The sequence below is a fragment of the Typha angustifolia genome, chromosome 8 (genome assembly GCF_048772165.1).
Source record: "Typha angustifolia cultivar Huaian chromosome 8, ASM4877216v1, whole genome shotgun sequence".
NCBI classification, from domain to species: Eukaryota; Viridiplantae; Streptophyta; class Magnoliopsida; order Poales; family Typhaceae; genus Typha; species Typha angustifolia.
Window position 1 is genome coordinate 548,239 of NC_133246.1, and position 15,451 is coordinate 563,689.

The 15,451-nt window shown below is 37.6% G+C and overlaps 2 protein-coding genes across 3 annotated transcripts; one reads left to right on the forward strand and one right to left on the reverse strand.

Annotated features, from left to right (window-relative positions):
• The first annotated feature begins 149 nt into the window (after window positions 1-149).
• Window positions 150-2,729, forward strand: LOC140765650 (small COPII coat GTPase SAR1A-like). Its single transcript, XM_073104828.1, has 3 exons — window positions 150-1,133; window positions 1,249-1,380; window positions 2,314-2,729. The coding sequence occupies exons 1-3, from the start codon at window positions 1,005-1,007 to the stop codon at window positions 2,632-2,634; spliced, it is 582 nt and encodes a 193-aa protein (XP_072960929.1). The 5' UTR covers window positions 150-1,004; the 3' UTR covers window positions 2,635-2,729.
• A 236-nt stretch (window positions 2,730-2,965) lies between these two features.
• Window positions 2,966-14,598, reverse strand: LOC140764577 (cation-chloride cotransporter 1). Of its 2 annotated transcripts, none has more exons than XM_073103212.1 (14): window positions 14,412-14,598; window positions 14,026-14,192; window positions 13,521-13,670; window positions 13,228-13,306; window positions 11,770-11,861; window positions 11,122-11,236; window positions 10,297-10,397; window positions 9,032-9,093; window positions 8,427-8,675; window positions 8,205-8,319; window positions 6,540-6,734; window positions 5,969-6,369; window positions 5,509-5,670; window positions 2,966-4,519 (listed from the first exon to the last, which is right to left on the reverse strand). In XM_073103212.1, the coding sequence occupies exons 2-14, from the start codon at window positions 14,166-14,168 to the stop codon at window positions 3,429-3,431; spliced, it is 2,955 nt and encodes a 984-aa protein (XP_072959313.1). In that variant the 5' UTR covers window positions 14,169-14,192; window positions 14,412-14,598; the 3' UTR covers window positions 2,966-3,428. The 2 variants fall into 2 exon arrangements, with proteins under 2 accessions (XP_072959313.1, XP_072959312.1); XM_073103211.1 differs by having other exon boundaries at window positions 14,339-14,598.
• Window positions 14,599-15,451: the final 853 nt, after the last annotated feature.

Here is a 15,451-nt window from a genome sequence, read left to right on the forward strand (position 1 = left end):
TATAATTAAAGTATAATTATATCTATTACAATCAGAGAAAAATTTTAACGGAAAAAAAACATGTAATCTAAAAGTTACGTATACTTAGTTTAATCTTTTTGTCTAATATATTATTTTTTTAAGTACTGTGATTTTAAAACCGGTATCCAGTATAAAAACTGACTATTAAATTAGAATTATAAATTTTATTGCCGTGAACTATAATTTACGTGACTGAGTATTTGGGATTTTTTGAGTTGCATAGTTTTAACTATACTCTTGAAAACTCCCTTAATTAATACTTTTATATTAGCCACAATTAACTTAGAGTAAATTATATATTCTTTTTATTTATTTATTTAACCAGTTTCATGAGTATTAAATGATCCTTCCTTTGGATTCCTCTCAATCTTATGCACGAAGTTTGCTTAGTCTCTGCACAATTTTTATAATATCGTATTAAGAGTGATCACCTCATTTTTATATTCCACAATGGTCTAAGGTAGCATGGATACTGATACAACCTAATGCATCCACCGTCCGATGTGAAATAAACGGATTATATTCACTTGGTGACGATGGCACCAATATTTCCCGGCTCCCATTGGTCTTCAGAGCGCGCACCGAAACCCCTGTTCCCGTTACACCGTACGATTTGAAATAAACGGATTAGACTCACTTGGTGACGAAGCACGAACATTTCCCGGGTTCCCAGTCACTCCCCTTTCAAAAGGAAGCGGCATTCTTCCTCACAGCGAAGCATCGCACGAGCTATAAATCCCCCACCCCCCACTCTCCCCAAAGGAAGAGTCGACGTCCTAGTCTCTCTCTCTCTCTCTCTCTCTCTCTCTCTCTCTCTCTCTCTCTCTCTCTCTCTCTCACGCTTTCATCTATCTCTTGCGATTTCGCTGCGATTTATACGAGATTTAGAGACTAAGATCGGATAAGAGGGGCTCCGATCGCTAGCTGGATCTTGATCTCGAGCTCGACCAGCGAGCTATTGCGGTGGTTTCTCGCTGGCTGCGATGTTTCTTGTGGATTGGTTCTACAGCGTGCTCGCGTCGCTAGGGTTGTGCCAGAAGGAGGCCAAGATCTTGTTCCTCGGGCTCGACAATGCCGGGAAGACGACGTTGCTCCACATGCTCAAGGACGAGGTTGAGATCCTTCTCACATTTTCCTGTGTTCGATATTTTTAACCTCCATTCGGAGGATTATATTGGTTGATTTGGATGATTTATTGGATACATTTTCAATTTTTTGGATGAGTAGAGATTGGTACAGCTCCAGCCGACGCAGTATCCAACGTCGGAGGAGTTGAGCATAGGGACGATCAAGTTTAAAGCCTTTGATCTCGGAGGTCATCAGCTCGCACGCCGTGTGTGGAAAGATTACTACGCTAAGGTTCGGATTGAGTTTTACTTTCTTTTCTCCTAATTCTATTACGATTCTTGTCTCTAGCTGTTAAGACATTTATCGTTCTTTATATTAGTGTAATGTTCTGGATATAGATTCTATTACAAACTATTCCTGTTGTTTTGGTTATTTTGAAACTCTGCAATTCGTCATTGATTCGTTCTGCGCACATTGTAACTAGTATCCTCTTTCTTTATTTCTAAGGGTAGAGAATTAATTTTTTCCTCCAAAAATATTAGGATTAGTTTTGTATTTGTGTTAAGAGAGTAGCTGATTATGATTAATATTTTTATTAGCGTTCTGCTTTGTTATACTGGTTTCTTGGTATGCCTAAGATTTATAGATCATGTTTTATTTAGGAGAAATTATATTTTAACTTCGTGTGATTAGATCTAACTTTATTCTCTTATGATTATATCCAAACAGAAATCATTACTTATTTTTTATTATATTTGATTAATCTACGAGTCAAATTTAAAAATATTTATTAAAGTTATAGATAATTGAATACTCTTTTCAATGAATCTCGAATAATACTGGTTAAAATTCATACGATAAAAATATACATATATTTAATATATCTATTATATATTTTTATTATTTAAATTTTGATCGGTGTTATTTTTGATGTGCTGAAAAATTTATTCAATAAAATAAATTTTGCGTCTAATAAATATTTTTAAATTTGATTTATATATTAGTTAAATATAATAAAATGTGTAACAATTTTAGTTTAAATATAATTATAAGAGAATAAAGTAATATAAATGAAACTATAGAAAATTAAGGTGAATTTAGACCTAATATGTGAGGGTAAATATAGTTTTTCTTTTTTATATACATGCTTAATTATGACGAGTAGAGTCGGTCTTTTTCCTGCCCAATATCCATTATTTTTCGATAACGTTGAAAGTTGGGTAGGTTGATGCAGTTGCGTACCTGGTGGATGCCTTCGATAAGGAAAGGTTTGCAGAGGCAAAGAAGGAACTGGATGCCCTCCTCGCGGACGACTCACTTGCTAACGTCCCTTTCCTCGTACTGGGCAACAAGATCGACATGCCATACGCTGCCTCTGAGGAGGAGTTGCGTTACTACCTCGGCCTCGGCAACTTCACCACTGGGAAGGGCACGGTTAATCTGATGGACTCCAACGTACGCCCCCTGGAGGTGTTCATGTGCAGCATCAGGTGCAAGATGGGCTACGGGGATGGCTTCAGGTGGTTGTCCCAGTACATCAAGTAGACGCTACTGAATCCCGGCGCTTGCCGCCGCCATCTCCATTGGTGTCCTATGCTCTTTATATATCTGTGGCCCATTTGTCTGTTTCCATCTGTCTATTATTTCTTGGAAATAATATATATATATATATATATATATATATATATATATATATATATATATATATATATATATGTATTATAAAGGTCATTCAGCATGGACTAGGTAAGGCATAAACGCAGCGGTAGTGCGGTACTATATATATATATATATATACACACAAGCTGCTGTGAAGGAGACACATAATGACATATTGCAACTGCAACTGCAACTAGATGTGAACTCACTTCTATCAGCAGTCGAATATAATGAAGTATGTTAGGGTGTCGTCTGCAAACTCGCATCTCTTCTATCACAATGTCCAGATCCAAATAAAAAAAAAAAAAAAAAAAAAATGAACATGTCATCCCGTCGGGATGAGGAAAAGAAATGACTTTTACCTTACAAGTTTCTAAGATACGAATGCTACATATCAATCAATATTACATGTGCAAAATTTGTAAAGTATTTCACTGGCATGATGTTGCTCTCGAGGACAAATCTCAGAGTTGGTTTCAAGCATCCCTTCTTCTCACAATGCAAGAATCCCTCTGTTTGTCGCAGCATTGTGGTGGGAAAGGTTCCAGACATGGTCTAAACCACAGCCAGCATACTCAATTTTAAGTTGTAAACATCTCTACAGTTCAATGTGGACTGCAGTCCTCTAACCTTGTATTGCAAAATAACAACAAACAACAGAGTCCAAAAATCTCCAATGATCATGTGAAAAATGTGACGACGTCTCTTCTGTATCCTCTAACTATTAGCATCCTTGGCACATTCTCGACCAGTAGATCCATATATTCCATGTAGAAGTATGCTGGGTGATTCAGAGGTGGAGGTGGGAGGCTCACCAGCACCACAGCTGCCATCCGGGAGTATCTGAGAATAGTTGAATTCAACTTCAATGTTGTGTAGAGGAACTTATCAACCTGTTGTTCGTTCACCACCACCTGCTTACCATCTGCCATTAATGGCCGTCCTTCCCTTTGTGCAGTTTCCTTCATCTCAGCAAGATATGAAGCAATCCTTCGCTGTGCGCTGGTGAATGCCTCCAGTGAATCATCCTGTTGAGGACCACTTTCCACATGCACCTCCCATGATTTCATCGTCACAACAATCACCTCAGCTTGCATTCTGAGATCATACAGGACCTTCTTAACATCAGCTTTTAGCTCCTCAGCCTCTGTATCCTCTTCAGCTATGCAAAAGACTTGAATCTTGCAACTTTCAAAACTCTCTTTTGTGAGCAGAAGTTGAGACAACAGAAGCATTAAACCACCATCCTTCACAATCCAATACAGGTCAATCGTCCCATACTGTCTCTGGTACTCACCAGGCCATTCATCAAGGCCCTTAACGATCACAACGGCCTTGTTGGCAATGATACAGTCATTGATGATGCTAACAAAGGTGGATGGTATCTGCGTGAGATTCTCTCGACGCCAGATCTCTGGGTAACGCATGACAACAATGTTGGGCTTCAAGTTGCCTAGACCCATTGTCTGTACTATACCACGAAAGCCATCAGACATTGATGGCGCCACAATGATCTCACCAACACCCTCACAACGCTTGTACTCAATGTAAGTGGTAAGCTGTTGAGAAGCAGTCTTGGCATCCTCAGCTAATTCATGATAGTCGCCATCTATTATCGAGACAAATATTGACATACCACGACCTTTCTTCTTCATGCAATTTGCAAAGTCTGCAAGTTTCGGATGACAAGGGACATTCTCTGGAAGTTTCCCCCAGGGTCGGCAGAATATTAGAGGAATTGGGTACCAGTTCTTAGGATGTACCTGGCTTGCTGCGAAATACAGATGGGAATTACAAAGAATGAACACTTCTATTGGCAAATGAGGAAAGAGGTCATATAACTCAATATAATTACTTATACAAATTGAGTCACGATATCCTAACTGCGATGGGGCCTTTACTCTCCCAAGTGAAATCAAGGATGTACCTTACATATAGAACAGCAATGTATAATACTATAGTTACATGATCTACAACACAAAGCAATATGTCCTGGTTTTTGGACCTCCCTTGTCCCGCCATCTAGTGGCTCCAAAGTTGACAAACTTGTCAGCCTAAACTTGTGATTCAGGAACAGCAGGATCAGTCAAAATTAAGTTATAAACTCTCTATAGTTTAATATGCTGATCCATTGGCATCATTCCTGACCTCCCATCCTCAATCATTACCAACTGATATGATATTGTTAGTTATTTTCACACATTCTCATGTCCTCAGAAACTTACCAATCCTCCATATGATGAAATAATATAGCTAAAAATTGTATATATATATATATATATATATATATATATATATATATATATATTATTGCAGAAATATTATTATAAATTATGTTTCTTGCATTGAACATATCCACAGATCAACAGTGAACATATATTTAGACTAAATTCTCAATTGGACCTTCTAAGTGGTGCCAAACATTGCATTAGGTTTCTTGTTCTTATATTGGTATTTTGGCATATACTAGTAAAGGATGTCATGGAATTATGATATCACGATAAAGTGCAATCTGATTATTGATGGTCGCACAGCAATAATATTATGACATATTGTTATGCAAAGAAGATGGTTTCATGGCCATTCTAGTACTTGTATATTTGTCATGTACTAGTTAAGGATGCCATCGTCTAACAGCCATAGTAAAATGCAGTCTGATTACTCATGGTTGCAGGGCAATGCTATAATAATAAGATCCTGCGGTATTATCAGAATTTTCTCATGCATAGAAGTTCACTTAGTGATTAAAGGAAAACATACCTCCTAATGATCGAAGACTTCGCAGGGCCAACTGGAAATATGCACTTTTGAACCCATCTCCCCAATTTCCGGCTTTTCCTTTTATGCTGACATAGTAATATATAAGGCTTGCAAGGGCTAAAGACACCACGGTGAACGACCAGGAGATCAGAAACATGATAACTGCATCAATCAGAAAAATTATCAATAAGTAACTACAGAGACTTCCTCCAATGCTACTTTTCTTTTCTTATTTACTAGTGTTTCTTCATGAAAATGTAGTGAGACAAGACTGCAATACGTTGTATCAAAAACAAGTAGAATACCAGAAGAAAGAAAGAGGGCATGTCTCATTTTAAACCACAATAATACATCTACTCCCATATTTACAAAACAATTTGGTGTAGAATCGTCTTGGTCAAGGCAATGGCAAAAGCGCAAGTAAAATATGAATCACAAAATAGATAATGAGGAATCATACCTATACAAAGCAATGCACCAATAAGCGAAAGGCTCCAGTGGTGAAACTTCCATCGAGGCCGCCAACTAGGAGCATCAAGAAGGTCCAGTAGAAAACAGGATAAATTTACACCAGCATAACACAGGAGGAAAAACATAGTAATAGTGGGCGTAATTAGATCCAGATTTCCAATTATGACACACCCAATGCAGATGAGAGCTGTAAACAAAGTCGCAAAATGAGGCTCACCCCCTTCGGTGACCTTAAAATATTTAAGAACAGGGAGAATGTCATCATTTGCTATAGCTGCAAGTAACCTTGGAGCCCCTGTCAAACTCTGAAGTGCTGCACCTAAAGTTGAGAGAATGATCCCAACATAAATTATTGCTGGAACAGGCCAAGCCACTGAAGCAGTAAGAAGCCTGCAGATATTTGGATTGCCATAAGTTTTAAATGCAGGACACCTGTTTTCATACTTTCAGGGACTAGATGGAGTGCTTAAGACTTCTCAATTAAGGTAGCAAAAGTATCAGAATTTACACAATTCACATTCCCACAAACAAGAAATTGACGTCGTATATGGTACACAGACCTGTCCGTCAAAAGCTCCTCTCTGGTAGCTAGAGCTCCAAACAACAACACTGATATCACATACAAAAAGGTAGTTGTAATGGTTGCAGCCAGTGTTCCAATAGGTATTGAACGTTGTGTGTCTTTTAGTGATGCAGAGCGATTGGAGCCTGCCATAATTCCTGTTACAGCTGGAAAAAATAGACCTACCAAGGCACTGAAAGATGAACACAACCATGAGATAACTGCTGCATCTTTAGAATGGGCACAGGCAATTAATTGCACAATAACTTTCAATATAATGGAAGGTAAATTGAAAACTAGTCTGCCAAGATACTTCTCTGATAGTCTGATGAAATATACATATTAATTTGTACCTAATGATTTCCAAGGTAACCTTACCATATAGCTGTATCAGTTTTTCAATCACAAACATGTATACAAGAAAAGTACATGATTGTGTGCAAAAATATCACCCAAAGCTCTAACACTTAGTATATGATTATTATTATAGAAGAATTTTGTAGAAACACCAATCACATAAGCCTACAGCCAATAATTTTGTTGTACCCTTTGAGTCACAAACTAAGGGTCCAACTTTGAAATGGTTTAGAAAATTCAATGCAAACCCAACAGTAATAAGAGAACCAGTCTTGGATTTAATTCTGCACAAATTGGCAAAGAAATAGGATGATGGTCGACTCATCAAAAGAGAGAAATAATTGTGCTGACAGACTATGATGGTTGACATAAAGGGGCAACTTAGGTGGTCAGTATAAAGTGGCCATTACGGTGGTCCAAGAGGGCATCAGCTAACTAGGTGAGTAGCAGATGGCATATAGTTAAGGAAGCTGATAAGAATAAGACAACCGAAGGTATGAGGCATGAAGATAAAGGAGAAAGTGCAGGATCGCATAACTGAGCAAGATGAAAAAAATAGCACGGGCAAGGTTGGTCTTTGAAGAGGTTGCCCTTGAGTGTGAGGAAAAAATTATGAAGGTAGAGAAATAGGAATGAGAAAATAAAAAAGAATTAGGTCAGAGATGGTGGGTCAAAGTTGGTTAGTGGAGCAGAACGGAAGGAGCAAGCTAGGTGGTAAATCAGGATAAAAGTGTGGGACTGAAAGACTTATGAAAGCATTTAGGTTCTTAATTCCAGAAGATGTAGTGCATATTCCTGTTAGATTCTGGATCTGCCATATCTAAAATTAAATCTAATAAAACTGTAATGAATTTTTTAGATACAGATGGAAATTGGTGAATATCTGTATCAATTAGTACTAGTGAACATGGGAACTTAACTCTTTAAGTTAGATTCAAATTGGATTACAGTCATTCTAACTCTCACATGACTGTTTATCAATTACTGGCTTTTCTCTACAATTTGTCTCAAATACAAGGGACTTAATTGCACATCAATATTTCACAGCTTGCTTATGAACATACTTTTATTAAGATGAAATTCCCATTCATAGCCTTCTATTCAACAGAATGTTTATTCAAAAGCTTATGTAGAGAACTGAAAGCAGGGGCTTTGGATACTGGGGAAAACAGAAATATGAAATGGTTTGGTATATAGGTCAATAGATAGAAAGCAAAAGCTAATACTTACAATATAAGAGGAGATTTTGAAGATATTTATTAGAAAATAAAAAGAAGAAGAAGAATAAAAGGTTGGATGAGCCTACTTGAAATCCCAATAAATAGGCCCATTAGGGTCAGGTACTCCACCATTGGTTGTACGTTGATACTCGGAGCTCCAATTTTCTTTGAATGTCTTTATACTCAACCCCGTGATGCCACCTAAGTAGGGAAATAATGACAGTTTATCCAGTGACATGATTATAGAGAACATAGGCATTATTGTGGAGGAAAACCTAGTTATACTTAAAATGGAGGAAGAGGCTCACTTGAAGCATTACTCCTTGGAGCTACAAAGACCCCAATAAAAATGCAGAAGAGTGAAAATAGGACAGGTATCAGGAAAGCAGGTGCAACTTTGTTAATGATCTTCACACCACCAAACACAATGAAACACAACAGTATGGTTACAATAATCCCATAAAGTTGGAGGTCATGCAAGCTCGGAGTTGAAATTGCTGCTGTACCAGCTGTCGCTGTACCATTAATTAATGTGTTGTTGACTAAGGTGACACTCTCTGCATTTTGAATCAACTGTTAGATTTCACAACAACTCAAAGTAAATTTGACTACTGTTTGCATCTTTAAATTTCAAAATTTACGGAATTATATTTCATACTGAATACTAATTACGTTGTAGCAGATTGAAAAATCTGAGAAAGAGCATATCAGTAAAGAATAATCTGGCAAACAGTGTACAGTAAAGACTCCAAATCGTTAAGGATGACTAAGATCGATATGTTAATGCCAGAATGGATTTGTTACACATAGTGCGGTGCCATAGTTAGGATAACATGGTAACAGTCACAAAGGCATACTATAAAAGGCAAATGAAAGAAAATGCCATTTATCTGTATTATATAAATTATCCTACCTTTAAAAAATCCAGCAGAAGGCACAGCATCCAAGAAGGTTTCAACTGCTCCGAGGACATACCTGAAAGCCAAAGGTTCATACAAGTTTTGCTAAAAGAAAGGGGGAAAAAAGAGCAGCTATTCTGTTCATATGCATAACAATCTTCCATAATCCTCCAATCAAGATCTCATATTAATTCAGCACTCATTATGACATACTAGAGTTAGATTGTCATCCTGCATAACAGAAAACGGCTTACATTACCCGAGATTACTGCAGATTTATCAAAAACACTGAAGTCCAAGTCAACTTAAAATTGTTATGCTTACGACTCATGCTAGAGACCAACTATAGCTTTAGATACTCTTCATTGACTTGATACTATATGTTGTCAGCCGAATGAAATGGTAGTTGGAAGCCTCGAATTAAAGCTTTGAATTGGCAGTACTTAAAGATGACTAAAGATTTCTAAAGAAGACAATTGGGAAATACCATTCATGATTTTAACTACGAGAAAATCATACTTAATAGTCAAATTCGGGGTTGCGTGGAGTCCTGGAAAACACAATGTACAACACGAAATACTGTTAATTCTTTTGTGACTGAATTTTTCACTAATCACTTAGTCAGTGGGTTGGGAGAAAGCATAGGCTCCAGCCTCCAGGATGACTTGTCAATCCAGGGTACCGGGCGTCTCCTTCAATAAGAGCTCTAGTGATTCACTAGCCTGCTATCTCTAGCATAAATTCAATCATTGAGTGCGAACCCTTTAATATAGCAAGGCAGATTGCTTATAACATAAATCACTAGGCCCATTGGTCAAAAGATTTTCAACATGGACCAATCTTCTAGATGAGATGAGAGCAGTTAGTGTAGGCCTGAACATCTCATTCCTAACAATAGGAGATTGGCAGTCTAGTTCTCTTTCTCATGACATTGAGTTCTGATGTACAATAGGAATTATGTTTCATTATTGGATTGTGACAATCTGTTTTAAGCTCTAGACAGACTCCAACCATTCCATGACTGATTTAGCACCTACTAGGAACCATTGTTCCCAAAGAAATGCAACAAGTTCAAGAAGATCTGTGGCCTTCGTCCTATCAGTCAGTGAAAAGTTATATCTAATTACAAGTGTTCTACATAACGATTTGACGTTTGCGGTGAAGAGATAATTAAAGAAAGAAAATATCATTTTGGCTTAAGGCATGAAGTTTACAGAAAGTGAAAAAATAAAAATACAATAACACTTTCAGGATTTGATATAGTATAACTAAAACTTACAAAGATCCAGCAACCGCATTCCCAAGGAAGAAGCACAATCCGATACTAACTCCGACTTCTGGACCAAGGGCTCGACCAATTAGATAATATGGCCCACCACCCTATAAGTTCACAAGCAAAACATGAACAATAAAACTGGATCAAATGTTTGCTAACCTATTACTGTAACAAAAAAGGTAAAACCAAAAACTCCTACAAAATATACAAATAACCAATAGTTAACTATTTTCCAGTTACTTTCAGTAAGAAGTTCTCCATATAGAATGACAAGAAAGTCCATTACAGCTCATGTTTCTTCATTCCAAACTCTCATAAACAATTGTGGAATCCTTCGCAACTGATTCAGTGAAGGCTTGGTATGCCATCATAAATGATGGCATTTCCACAATGCTTGAGGCAGTCTATTATCTAAGGTTTCAGTTCACATTGCATGCCAGTAACCTGTATGCAGCAATCTAGATCCGAGGTGCAGAATTATCTAATATGTCTTTACTCTATTAATAATAGGTGAGCAGGCCTTGATCCCATCGTCAGATATTGCAGATGATGAAAATAAAAACAATAAGTCAGATAGATGAATGACATGGCCTTTCACCATCCTGTACCTTAGAACAGGGAAGGTATCAATATTGACTACCCTCATCCCATTTTCTACAAAAGGATATCATATTTGAACCACTGATGATGAAAATACCAGAGTAATAGGTGCAAAAGAAGGATTATAAAATGTAAAAGAATGTGGACAACACATGAAAATTATAACCAGTAAGTTGTGCTGCTGCTATTTAGAGAATATATATTCCAATGAATCAAATCCAAATATACCTTCATTGCCCCATTGGTTGCAATAGCACTTAAAGATATTCCAGTTAAAAATGTGCAAGCACCACAAAAAGAAACCAGCAGAAGTGAACCACCTATGCCAGCCATACCCACAATCCTACAAAAAGATCATATCAGCTAGTATTCCATCCATTATAAAACAATAATAGGAAATGAACATTGAAGAACTTAGGTGAATATAAGCTCCATAATAAAGTAGCCTTTCAGGAAATTAAGGGTGAATATAGGATAAGTTGGTTCATTTAGGCCAAAGAAGTAGCCTTGAATAGTTAGCAGCATAGTCTCACATTTATGCCTCACATCTGATCCTATTTGGCACTTGACTCCAAAGGAGTTTAAAACACATCAGGCACCTAAACAAGAACTTTTAGGCCACATGGAGCTGAGTTAGCATCATGAACCATTGGTAGTGCTGATGTGGTCTAATACTTGTAGGGAGTCTAGGGACAGAGGGATATAATGGAGATAGTACAGAGATTGTATCCTGCAATAGCCTCTAATTTGCAATGAAGATCAAGAACAACTGGAAAGATATAAATTTTCAAAAATTTCATCACAATATAGACTGCACAACTTAAATATTCATGTGGACAACTACATAATACACAAAAACTATAAGATATATTGTACCAAGAGAAACGGATATAATAGATAATTCCCAAGATGTTCTGCAAGCATGGCACAAAGACACCCATCATAGTACCGAGTTTAGGGCCAACTTGCTGCAAAATAAATCAAAATTTATTTAATGAGTAAGATAGTTTATTACTTCTACTAGCACTACAATGAGATAGGAAAAGAAAATGTCTATCATATACTAAAAATATAAAGGAAAAAATTAGAAAAAATGAAAGGGAAACTTACATACAACAAGGTGAGCATTGATATGAAAAGACAGCTTATTCACTCGATTATGCCCTCTCTTGTGTATATAGAGATGAACAACTAACTTGACCTGGCTAAGCCCAACCCAAACCACCTGAAATGAACTGGGCTAAGCCCAGCCCGAGCACATTTTCTCCTAGCCTGGTTTAGTAATAGGCGATATGTGTCAGGCCTTTGCCTGCCCGACGACCAAAAGCTTGACTGTTAACCCAATTTTTCTTTCTTTTATAATGTTGACAAGTACCCTTGGCTATGATAAATTCCTACTGACTATGTTGCAGAAGATCCCCACTTGCAGCAAATTCTTTCAATTTTAACATATAGTTCTTTCTTTTGATAGGTGAATAAAAATAAACTCAGAAAATAGGGTGTTATTTGTAAATTTCCTCCATAAAAGATAGGACCTTTGGCCATAGGACTTTTGTTCTCTATTTGTAGACTTGTAGTACTCATCCTGCCAAAAGGTATGTTTTCAAATTAACTGGGTAGCGATCTTTGAAAGGAGACTTTCATTGGCCCCAGGTCTGACCTATTACGTCCAGCCCAAGCTCAATATCTCATGGGCTAGTGGGAGGTAACAAGCTAGAATATTTTAGCCTGGCCCAAATCTGGCTTGGCCACTCGATGATCACCTCTATATGCATACGAGGTGTACTGATTGCAACACAATATGGTGGCATATTGAGGTAGAGAAAAAATAAGCCTATGTTTAACACACTTTTTTTTAACACTAGATAAGCAAATTAGGAATAGGATATATATACACCCAACAACCTAACACAAGCATTTAAGTGGTGCTCAGCACCACATCTTGTGCGAGCACATTTTTTTATCACTAGATAAGCAAATTAGGCATGAAATATATAATATATCATTATATCCAGCAACCTAATGCACGCATTTAAGTAGCACCTGACACCACATATTGTGTCAGTAGCTTGTCAACACAATAGACTTGTATGTCACTGATGACTATCTTCAGAAATATCATAATAGCACATATACACCATCCTATTTGTTACTTTTTTATGGGGCGGAATATTTTTATTATATTACATTCCAGATAAATACTATATGAGATGATGTGTAGCTTAAGAGAAAAGGAACTAATGGATGCCTGCAGATATCTAAATAGAATTCATTTTATTATATAAATGCAAAAATTTCTAGCAATCATGTAAGCATGATTTAAGGCAAAAGTACCTTGGGGCGTCCAAGTGTAATGGCCACATCCTCACCATCTCTAGGACTAGAAGGTGCTGGAATCTGTTCCCCTGTCATACTGTAGAGATTTGATTAGGTATTGATATTATAAACTTAAATTAACCTCAATACTTTAAAAGGAATATATGTTGTTGGCTACTCTGTTTGCTGAACGTTCTTATAGTACAAATATTTAGCCATTTAGGTATTTAAATGAGGAAAAAATAACAAGAAATCCATAAGAAAATTATTTAAGTAGGAAAAAAAAGAAAAAAAAGAAGAAGCTAAGTTACCTCTTAAGTCCCAAAATATTGACCAGAGAATCGAAACCAAATAGCTCCAATTTTGATTCCCTTTTAGATCCATTAATTGCAGCATGACTGTCAGAAGATCCCTCCTGCATACTTGGATCGATGTTTACCTGGGAACCCACCTTAATTTTCCTACCATATATACAATTGAACAGATATACTGGTTAGGAAGTAGGACGGTAGTAGGAGCAAAGAATTATCACAGTGGAAGGCAATAAGAATATTAAAAATAAATAGTTAACTTGTATCAATTTCCTCAATATAGCAGGAAGTCATAGACATGCGCGTCCCATATGGACAGAACAAAGGTTACTTAAATAATGATGGAATTATCAGGTACAAAGATATTAAGTAGGGATTATTCATAATAATCGCAATCTCTAACAAGAACATGCAATTACGGGTTCTGAGATCTGCCGCAGAGTGAGATTTCAAATATTCATGTATACACGTACAAATCTGAGATAATGCAAGAAAAATAACTTACGTCAGTGGGATTTCTGAGACAGATCCAGGCTCCATGGAAGTCATCTGGATAACAGCTCGATCATGGGAAACCACAGGTCTATATTGTCGCCCACCCCGTGATGGAATCTCCTCATCTGCACTTTCGATTTCCCCATTATCCATGATGAACTACGAAAGCACCAGAATCTACATAACGAAACAATGAATCAGGCGTTTTCTCCAATCTCCTCGCTTCCAGTTCCTATCTCGGTAGGTTTTGTTCGATCCGGATACATATCCGGTTAAAGAGATCGAAAAGAGCGGGAAACAATAATTTGGTTAGAAGCCCTAACCCTGGATCAGATCTACGAGGTCGAGATCCTGGAAAGGATTCGAAAGCGAGACGGATTGGTATCGAATCCCCACCTTCAGAGACCAGGTGAAGGGATCCAATCGGCAGCGGCGGCGGCGGTGGCAGCGGCGGCGGAGAGAAGTTGGAGATCGCGGCGTCGAAGTCAGCGATCCAACGGAGAGCAGAGAGATATGGAGGTGAAGAAGGCTCGGGGAAGAACGGTAAACAAACACGGCGAAGTCCGCAGAGGTTTTGTATGCGGCGCAGCTTGGTATTTGTCACAACTGGCACCGATAAGGACGAGCGGATCTGGTCTGATTCTAGATCCATTTCCATGCCACGTCGGCCATTTTCTTTTTCTATTAAAGACGTAAAAGATGTCACTCTAGATAAAGCTAATAACAAATACATACGCGCGCGTGTATATATATATATACATATATATATATATATATATATATATATTAGCATAATCTCTAAAACATGAGGCTTAAGATATAAATGAGCAATAAGCTCGTAAATTTTATTTAACCAAAGTGGCCCTCCTTTGATAGGCAATAATGAACCATTTTCTAATTTAATTCACGTTAAATGCAGCAGGACTTACATAAATAATTGATCGATTGACCATTGCGAAGTCTTTAGAAGCAATGGACATTGTCAAACGAAAGAATAAGAATTATTATTTTGTATGACAAGATGATCACCTTTTATATAGAGTATTCCGAACATATTAGATAAGAATCGTATTAGTATTAGTGTCACTAACGCTTTGTTATTGTCCTGTTTGACCGATCTCTCCCTTAGGAGTGCCTCATGGACACGGAGTGAAATGAGTAGGTCAACGCTGACCAAGCTCCGCGGTCTTAACACAAATTACTTAGTCCGCCCACGTGTCTCCCTCGACTCCCTCCTCCCCACTTCTCTCCGCCTTCCTCCTCCACAGGTTTTCTCCATCTCTATATAATCCCAAGGCCAACCCCCAAAAAACTCAAACAACTGAAGCACTAACCAAAGAATACAAGCAAGCAAGCAACGAGTACTTCTCTTACGTGACACGCAATCCGATGGGCAACTTCGCTTCCTCGTGCATCGCCCCGACCACCGCATCTCT